The sequence below is a fragment of the Mya arenaria genome, chromosome 14 (assembly GCF_026914265.1).
Source record: "Mya arenaria isolate MELC-2E11 chromosome 14, ASM2691426v1".
NCBI lineage: Eukaryota > Metazoa > Mollusca > Bivalvia > Myida > Myidae > Mya > Mya arenaria.
Window position 1 is genome coordinate 38,675,353 of NC_069135.1, and position 10,389 is coordinate 38,685,741.

Here is a 10,389-nt window from a genome sequence, read left to right on the forward strand (position 1 = left end):
TCAACTCCTGTAGAGGTCATAAATAAGTGTATGTTTAGGAGTTCGGCACAATAATAAGTTAGTTCTCTTGTAGCTTCATGAAAATAAATGTACCATTTTGATTCCTTAAGACCTGGACATGCCATTTTGTATTATTTGAAACAATTTCAATTATTCCGTATATTGAGTGTATTTGATAACCTTAAACGCTGAGATTTACCCTGTATCCAGGTCATTTTTCGCACAGTTGATAACATTAGCATATCGATTAAAGTGTATGTTTGTGCGGGGTGTATGCTTTCGTTAAAACGTAAAGAGAATAATTTAAACCATTTTAGATCTTGAATATTTCAGTCAAACATTAAAAGGTAAGAAATCAGGTTTACATAACTTCATAGTAACAATTGTTGTAAATGTCTGATAAACTGAAAACAGCAGAACTTGTCTACTTTCGATTTAGGATATATCTATATAATGTAACAGCTACCTTTTAGCAGGAAGTGATTTATGAAACTTCATGTACAATTTTAATCTTACTTAAATTGTATGAGATAAAATGATTCTATGAAAGACCGAATTGATGCATATTATTTTATTTCCAGAAAATCGCTTGCCAAATTATATAAGCTATTACTGGCTAAATCTACCATGGCTTCTTCTAAAACCAACGATCTTCTCCACTGCTCAATATGTCTTGAAAAGTTTCAACAGCCAAGAGCGTTGCCTTGTCTTCACACATTTTGTCACCTTTGCCTGCAAGAGTTCATTGACACAAGTGCCAGGAAAGGGAACCTTTCCTCGGGTTTCGAATGTCCGGTTTGCCGCCGTGAAACTCTTCCTGATGTGAAAGGGGGTCAAGATCGAGGTCATCATGAACAATGGGCTCAATTGTTTCCAATTAATCACTTAATCATGACCTTACTTGATGAATATAAAGGACCTTCAACAGAAGTCTATGATAAACATCGGCCACTGGGTAAATCTGACAAATCGTCTACAGTACCAGGCTTTGTCAAAGACTCGGAACCAATCAAGAACATACCAGGTAATATCAGTTGGATCAAGAAGTAATTTTTAGTAGTAGTAGCAGTAGCAGTAGCAGTAGTAGTACCCCTCAAACTGAATTAGTTTGAAGATGGGGTCACCATCTTAATCGGTCGGTCGGTCTGATCATTAAAGTTTGTGGAGTCACCTTCTCTCAAAGCTTAAAGGCATTCGGAACTCCTGGGTCATTTTTATCGAAAACAACCTCGGATGTATGCCGGTACATCAGTAGAAGTTGTTCGTAAAAATTTGAATTATATTATTAATTAAATGTAGTTTTTTAGATTGTATTTGTTGATCTAAGTTTTAATTGATTGTCAGTGATGCGTATTATTGCAAACATAACTAAGATATCCAAGAGTTAAATCATTAAGTTTAACTGCTGAAAAAAATGACTACGCGACCTACTTGCAGCGGACTTAAACACACCGATTTCTGAGTATGTAAACCGCCCATATACATCCGAGGTTGTTGTCGAATAAAATTGCCGAGCAGCTCCGAATGAGTTTAAAGGGTATCTCTCTTTGATTTAGTACACCATAAACACCATGATGTGTAGTAGTGTCTGGCTATTTTTGATATCCTACGGTCATTTCGTCCTAGAGTTATATGCCCTTAAATCTGATTATACTGCTTGTGACTTACGACCATTTCAGCTTAGATTTCTAAGCCATTTAATTCGAGCTTTACTCTTTTTGCTACATGTATTTCGGATATTGTGGAGCGAACTTCTCTCCCAATCAGAAGGACATCACTCTTATACTTCATACAAATTACCATGGCTAATTATCATTTGTATTGACCCCGGCTCTTCTTTTAGTATTGTGCCCGTAAACATCAATTTAAAACTTTGACCATAATTATGTTTGATATATAGGCATGCGTGAATTACTTCCCTTCATATTATCTAAAAACGTATATTAGAGTTTTATTTTAATATCTGTATTAGTTAGTCAATACCATCCTATGTCAAGGCGGGGTTCGTGGGTAGTCATCACTTTTGAGATAACTAGTTATTTTTATTGTGCTCCGTTGATTATCCTTACAGTTACATTTATTATATCCTACACAATAGCCAATTTGTCAACGCATTCACAAATTAAAACCCTTCCCGACATAAAAACATAATACCGACCTCAGCTGAGGACATTTTCCACGATATAGGAGGACACGAGCCACCGCATAAAGAGGAGACACCGATTCATACTACAAAAGCACCGGATGAACCAGCAAATAATGTCCATATGCCTCCACCACCTCACCACTTTGGACCACACCATCCACCTCCGGGTGACTACCCACCACCTGAGGATCACATTTGGCCGCCTTTTCATCCTCCGAGGGGAAGGATGAGGCCTCATCCGCCGCAACATAGTGGGTGTGGTCGAGGTCACCATCCCCACCCCCATGAGCACTTGGGGTCTCATCATGGACCTCCCCACCCTCCCCCACACCACGGACCAAGACACCACCATCCACATGGACATAGGGGCCACCGCGGTAAGATTGGCTACTTTTTCTCAAATCAGAAAGAAAGGAAATGAGGAAGAGAGGAACGACCTGTTTTCTATATTCCAAGTACATGCAAAACCGTACAAACGTTATGATCTTTTTTTGATAATGGTAGAGAAATAAGAGGCATGCTATCGGACTACATATGTGGAAAAAAATATCTACTTTCAAATAAGTATGCTAGGAAAACGTGCACGCTTTCTCTTAGCTTGTTTTAACCGACTGCAAATACAGTAGCCCCACTACAGTCATATGTGCATTGTACTTGGAGTATTGTTATGCCGCACGCGTGGTCGTTGCCCGTGGTCATTCGGAACTTGTCGGTCATTTTCCGTCGAAATCAACCTCGGATGTATGCCGGTACATCAGTAGAAGTATTTCGTAAAATTTTAAATAATAGTTTCAATAAGTTATAGTGTTCTAGCGTGTATGTTGTAAATCTAGGTTTAAATTGATTGCCAGTAAAGTGTATTATTGCATAAATTATTAAGATTTCCAAGAGTAAATTCATGAAGTTTAACTGCTGAACTGAAATAACTACGCGATCTACTTGCATCGTAGCTTAATGTTAAGATTTCTACACTGTAAACCGTCCATATACATCCGAGGTTGTTTTCGGTGGGAAATGGCCGAGGAATTCCGAATGTATCCGCGGTATCATACACTTACTTAAGTATTTGATATTTATGTTTATTTGCAAAAATATTATCAACATCCTAATCGTCCTATTCATATCGTTTTAGTTATATCAGCCTACTCATAATAAATAATTGTTTATTGACAAAAAGTCAGCGGCATATTCGATTTGCGAGATTCTATTTTCAAGTGATTTTGAATGAGATTTATTTCCCTTTTTGGCAGGTGGGCGTTGCCACGGTGGAAGAGGTAGAGGACGAGGAGAATGGTGAAATAACATGGTATATCTTGTTGTCATGAGTTTATGTTGATATAAATCTTCGTATATTAATGAAGATGTGATTTTATAAAGAATTTATGATGAAATATGAAGTGTGAGTGTTTCATTTTTAAACAAATAAACTGCAAAATAGCACGTGTTGAAGCTGCATAGTGTTTGTCGTTAATGGTAGAGTTTAGTCTTAAGTTTGTATTAACTGTATTTTGCATAGCGGTATTGCGCTGGCATTTTGTTGTGTAGAATTATGTATTAAAAACGCCATATGTACCTTGTACTGTGAAAGTGGTAGTGTTCAATATGCAAATTAAGTCAGTCTTATGACCATACATGTTTGACTTCGTTCACTGCATAAGCCAGTTATTTATATCAAGTAATCCGATTGGCTGCATCGTCCTTATATCAAAGTTATACCAATATTAAATATCAGCGCAGAAAATCCGGTAAATCGTTTAATAAACGAAAACGTTTCGAAATAAAAACATATATCACCGGAGAGTAAGGTAAACATTGGCCATTGGCCGTCAACACGACCTTGACCTTTGACGAACTGACGTCAAAATAATTAGGGTGCTGGTCATGTTTGAGGGACATCTACAAAGTTCAAGGTATCTAGGCCTAAGTGTTTTTCCAATTATTGATAAGAAACTGCGTTTTTTAGTTTACGGTCAAAACGACCATCACATTTGACCACTGACTTCAAAAGCAATAGGGTTCTTCTGGTAATGACCAACCTACCTACAAAGCTTGAGGTCCTTGGGTCATAGCGATCTTCAAATATTGATAGGAAACCGATTTTTAGCTTAAGGTCACCATCAACTTAACCTTTAACCTACTGAACTAAAAATATATATATGGTTCATCTGCTGGTCATGTCCTATCATACTACCTCGTTTGAGGACCCTGAGCCAAAGCGTTCTTCAGATATTGAATGTAAACATGTGTTCGACTGAAGGTCACCACGACCTTGACCTTTGACCCAGTGACCTGAAAATCAATCGAGTTCATATCATGGTCATGACCTACCTACGTAGAAAGTTAGAATCCCTGAGACTAAGTGTTCTTCACATATTGATCGGAAACCGATTTTCAGCTGAAGATAATCTTAAGGTCACCACGACATTGACCTTTGACAAACTGACCTCAAAAACAGCGTTATCTGCTGGTTATGACCAACTTGTCTATAAAGTTTAAGCCCCCTGGGCATATGAGTTATTCAGATATTAATCGGAAACTTTGGGGATTGACGGATGGACGGATAGACGATCAGATAACTATATGCCACTAATTGGGGCATATCAATCCCAGGTGTTGTTATACTAACACTTAAAAATTAAGGTTTATTGATTTTAGTTATGAGCAAAGGTTGAAAGTTAAGTGTGACACAAGCTTTGGATGAATAAGGGAAAGTCTATGCCCTTCCTATTTATTAGGGTATCGATAATAAAAACTGATCTGGTATTCAACATCTTACCTACCTTTCAACATATGAATAACTTATAAAAAAATTATTTCCGGCGACATTGTCATGTGTTAACTTTAATAAAATATATCGTGTGTTTCCTGTCCGGATCGAAATATTCGACCCGACGGCACGTACATCGTTTTTATGAATGAATTTGTTTGGGCAAATTTTGGATGGAGATTTATAAAATGCAAACCATTTAAACATGTCAGTCGTTTATAAAATCACTTCCTCCTCTTCTTGTTATCTAGACTGCTGTCAATTAGAAGAGAACAATATCGTACCTCAATAGAGTTCTGTGATTAATAACACGTTATGCATATCCCACAGTGAGAGAACGTACGCTCACAATATAATATGTCTCTGGTCATGCATAAAAGTTTAGTTGCGAAATGTCCGACACAGGTTTCTTTCTTTCTTGAAACATGTGTGGAGTATTCGCAACAAGTGCCAATCTGCTGCATTGTCTGTAGGTTGAAGGCTTTTTGACGTACAATAGAACCACCAGGCCACGTAATTGTTTTTTTTTCCATTTCATAGACGATTCCAAGCATGTTCAGCGTAGTTTCAATGTAACCATGTCGGCTTTCTGCATTTAAATTTGAGAAAGTGACTTCCCTGAGTTTCTTTAAAGCACAGCGTTTCTTCTGTAAATCTTGAAAATGATCATATGTCAGGTACTGAAGAAAGTACATAAAAGGCACTGAGTCTAAGGTGGCAATTTCCATCCACTCAGTTTCTCGGCATTTAGAGTTTCGTCTGTACACCTCAAATACAAGTTGGAATGGGATACATCCAGATTCTATCTTTGTGAAAGTTGAACGCACAGCGACAGAAGACTTTAAAACGTCAATATTTGATTTTTTGGTTGCGTTTTGAAGAAATGATTTATTTCCTGCAACTATGGCATATGACGACGGTCTGTTCTTTCCAGCAAAGTGCAAGACATTGTCAGCCCCACAACATGCAATAAGCGAGTCAGTTTCATCCAAGGCCTTAGCAGCTTCTTTAAAGTGTCCGCTACAAATGCATAAGGATGCAAACTTCAATCTGGCAGATGTAAGATCTGAGAATGTAAAATCACTGCACCATTTTAGCAGCTCATCAGGAACGGACACATTTCTTTTAAGTTTCCTCGAAGCAATTGTTGAGCAAATTGTCAGTCTTACTTGTGTTATCAAGAGAGACGCTGCTTCCGTTTCAAAACTATCTCCGTTTTCTAAGACATTGTAAAGTTTGTCTAGCGATTTATAGAACTCTGACAGTGATCGTTCAGCGTCAACAACATACTGTTTCTCTTTGTTTTGTGTGCAATATTCCTTTTCCTTGTGAAACGCGCTCAAGTAAATATGCATGCAAAACAGAACAATGTAATGATGGTGTCGATACCCCGTTCTTTCAACCGCCCTTGCTTCTATTGCTGCTACAGCATGTTTCATTCTTTGATTAAACATGTCCATTTCAATTTCGTTCAAATACTTCATTGGTTGGTTAATAACGTCGGCAACTTTTGCAACAATAGGAGAAAAGGCAGACTGTTTCATTCTACCAGCAAACAGGTTCGTGTACTTCACTGTGTAATGAGGGCAGTATTGAAAACACAAACATATTTGAAGTGTCGTTAAACAACATATTAGGCATTGTATAATATTTTCTGTTGTCCAAATCTCAGATGGCATGTTTTCAATGGTAAACATGAGTGTCGTTTTCAAATGAAAGGTGCTTAATCTGTCCCCAAATAAAGGTTTGAAAAATGTCTTCCTTAACATTTTCATTAACACGTATGTTCTTAACTGTGGAATTGAAAGATCAAACATCAGAAGTCGTTCTATCTTATTTGTAGACATTCTAAAAAGAATGGACGTGTCATCATTGGGTGGTCCTTGGGCAACTATAAACATCCCACATGTTCTTGCATTGGCAATTGTCTCGGCCTTTGGCCAATGTCCAGGCCTTTTTCTTTCGAAAAAATACATGCAATTTTTGTGAAACGTTTTGCAATTAAAAGCCAAAACATTATCAATATTTGCATGAGAACAAAATGATGGTCCATGCTTGTAAAAGTTGGTTATCTGAGGATTATCATTTTGAATAACTACACTGATGGCCGTATTCTTAAGCAGCAACCTACCATTCGCGAAGTCTCGTTCAAATATCCGCGACGGACGACTACCATATCTTTCTGAAATCGGCATTGGATATGGTCGAAAATCACTCATCGCTTGCAGAGTGCAATATTGTGCTGGTATTGTTTCATCATTTGAAATGAGAAAATTCGTCTTTCCATCCTCCCAGTCATCTATATAAACAATTCCACAATCACTGTTCTGTACAAACAATATGTCGATATCTGATTCCATATCAGGCGTAGTAGTTCCTTCACTCTGACTTCCGAAATTGAAAAACGAATATGCAAGTGTACCTGTACTAGCTCCGACACTTTGAAAAGTTTCAAACATTAGAAATGTGCGTCTCCTCCTCAACACTAATTCCTCAGTAACCCCTATTCCTTCTAGGGCTTGGTTAATTGCAAATTGCAAATTAATGTTAGTCATCTTTCTCTCTTTTGTAACTTGCATTTATATGCAGGCATTTTAAATTAACTATAATATTGATTATATACCTGAACGTTATCTTTGATATTTTGCCAGAGAGTTTATAAACCTGCCATAAGTATGTTTATATACGCGCACTGGTTCAGTTTATAGTCCGAATTGTTTAATATTGATATTGCTATGATTTCGTGGTGTAAGACTATCCTTATACATGTATGTTAATGTTGGTATGTTCTGTTGAAAAAAATAGTATTTTCTATAACCGTAAAGAGAAAATAAATTACGTCAGTTATTCGCTTTTAACATCACAATATCGTGATCCATAATCATCATTATTTATCGTTGGAAATTTGCTTGACTATCTAGACAAATAAAATGCCTTGTTACTCGAAAACGAGAATTATGCAGACATTGCATCATTCTACACATTGGTTACTGGTCAAATGCTGAGCTGTAATCACACAATGGTTTACAAATAGTTGGTAAGCAAGAGAGCGACCGAATGAATGCATTCTACAGACTTTATCAGTTTATGTAGTATCCAACGTCAAAGTTGCAAAGTCATTAAGGCAATATATGTCAAACACGTATTGGTGAAAGGAAAACAAACACATAGCTTTAAATGAAAAATGGGCATTTATTTTAAATGCTAAAAAATATGCTATAAAAATCATTGAATGAAATAGAAAAATATATTTTATCTTATAGTTTGAACTATTCTAAAAGGTCTGCGAGAATGATTGGAAAAATCGGCGTTAATTTGATGAATAAACTATATTTCTTCCAATGACCATTTGCCTAACAATAGAATATCTGGAGATATGAATGCCTTTTAAATGTCAATTTTTTAAGAACTTTACTTATTTTGTGTACTTAATAGCCATGTTTACAATGTTATTTTAGTTAAATTGTGCATGCGTCTGAACATATTGTCTGTCTATTTGTGTTGTATTTTAACGGATGTAACGTTTTTGATAGTGTCGATTTAGTTACGTACAAGACTAATTTTGATGCAACGAATCAAAGACGCAGCGAATGTTTTTTGAAGCATGACTAAAAGGAAGAAGATTTTCATCAGCATACCAAGTTTGAGGTACATCCGGGAAGCAAGCATTCTGCAGTTGTTGAACGAAATTGGATATTTAGTTAAAGTTCATCACAACCTTGATCTTTGACCAACTGACGTCGAAATAGTTAGGGTGCTGGTTTGATGGACCTATACCAAGTTCTACGTCTCCATTCCTAGCGATTGTTTTTCGATTATTGATGGAAACTGTGTGTTTTCAGCTAACTGTCACCACGACGTTGAACTTTGATCCACTGACCTCAAAGCGAAATGGTTCATCTGCTGGTCATGACCAATCTAGCTGTCCCTGGGCCATAGCGCTCTTCAGATCTTGATCGGAAACCGAGATTCAGCTTAAGGTCACCACTAACTTTGATCCACTGAAGTTAAAATTAATGTGATTGGATCATCCGCTGGCCATGAACAATCATTCTGCCAAGTCCCTGAGCCAAAGCCTAATTTAAACCGGTTTTCAGCTGATGGTCATCACGCCCTTGACCTTTGACCCACTGACCAAAATCGAAAGAGTTCATATCGAGGGGTGAATGCGAAAAGGTTCTAAGTGACATTAAATAAAGAAGCAGATAGAACCTTTTCGCTTTCACCCCTCGATATCATTGTCATGACCTTTCTACATACCTAGAAAATAAAAGATCCCTAAGCCTCATAACACTGTTATTTTCATAAACTATGTATATTGTAAGCTAACATATATGAATTTGAAAAAGGTGGTAGGACAGTTATACGGCCATGCGAATTGCATTACTGGGTTACGTACAGTTCCTACATTATATCATTCATACTGTTATAGTTAATGAATTGTCATTAAATTTACATATTTATTAAAAATTGAGGTTATATGCATCGTGTCCGCATAGGTTCGTAAACCAAGCTGTAAAAAAATGGTACATGTATATAGGACATAATGCAGACAGAGTGACATAGACAGGGCATGCTTTTTTATGAGAGGTTTAATGAGTATAAGCTTTTACATCAAAAGGTATGGAAATGAAATTAAAATCTAGTTTATCACAAGACACAAACTGAAAATGAAGACCAATCTTGATGCTACAGTCACCCTTCATGAACCAGATGCTCAAGTCGGACGAGTATTCGACGTAGCATGTGTTATGTTAGCGCAAAATTATTCCGACTTCTTATGGAACGTAACAATCTTTCATTTTTGTACTACATCTCACGGGTAACAGCTTCCTTTTAGACGTTGTTTTTACTTTATTGTTCGGTTTCATAAAAATCCCATTCTGAGTCTTTTTAAACTGAGTTCTGAATTAGAAGCAATACCATTCTTATTTTATTATTGAAACAGAACGTACGTAGCGATGGGGCTTGCTTTGTAAGGTGTTTCTGTGTGTTTCATTTTAGCGGTGGGGTCTGAATTTCAAGATTTACCTGTTGGCATAAACATTATGAAAAATATATTTTTGGAAATAATAGTTAAAGTTACAACTGATATGTCACGTGACCTGATATGATATATGTAACATTACAATTGCTACTTTTCAAAACATGTTAAGAATCATTTCAAGATGTATTTCGTATTAAATAACGGTACCCATTACCTTTCTTCTTTTAAATGCGAAATTGCGACGAAAACTTCTTGCAAAAATAACCCCAATTATTTATACCAAAATAAAATATTTTGAAAATTTAAGTCAGTGAGAAAGTAAGTACGGACGTACATACGAATAAATAAATAAATAAATAAATAAATAAATAAATAAATAAATAAATAAATAAATAAATAAATAAATAAATAAATAAATAAATAAATAAATAAATAAATTGTTATATAATGGTAAAATACTTGAATAAATTTAAGAATACAATGCCAATC

The 10,389-nt window shown here is 36.2% G+C and overlaps 1 protein-coding gene across 1 annotated transcript; it reads left to right on the forward strand.

Moving 5' to 3' along the window:
- The first annotated feature begins 242 nt into the window (after positions 1-242).
- On the forward strand, positions 243-3,725 carry LOC128217293 (uncharacterized). The gene is made up of 4 exons (XM_052924336.1): positions 243-347; positions 582-1,024; positions 2,188-2,523; positions 3,397-3,725. The coding sequence occupies exons 2-4, from the start codon at positions 628-630 to the stop codon at positions 3,441-3,443; spliced, it is 780 nt and encodes a 259-aa protein (XP_052780296.1). The 5' UTR covers positions 243-347; positions 582-627; the 3' UTR covers positions 3,444-3,725.
- The last annotated feature ends 6,664 nt before the right edge of the window (positions 3,726-10,389 follow it).

Excerpts from the sequence above, each read along its gene's own strand:
- LOC128217293 (XM_052924336.1), top strand. The coding sequence starts at position 628 with ATGGCTTCTTCTAAAACCAACGATCTTCTCCACTGCTCAATATGTCTT. Across the intron at positions 1,025-2,187 it reads ACCAATCAAGAACATACCAG|GAGGACACGAGCCACCGCAT; the intron begins GTAATATCAGTT and ends TCCACGATATAG. Across the intron at positions 2,524-3,396 it reads TGGACATAGGGGCCACCGCG|GTGGGCGTTGCCACGGTGGA; the intron begins GTAAGATTGGCT and ends CCTTTTTGGCAG.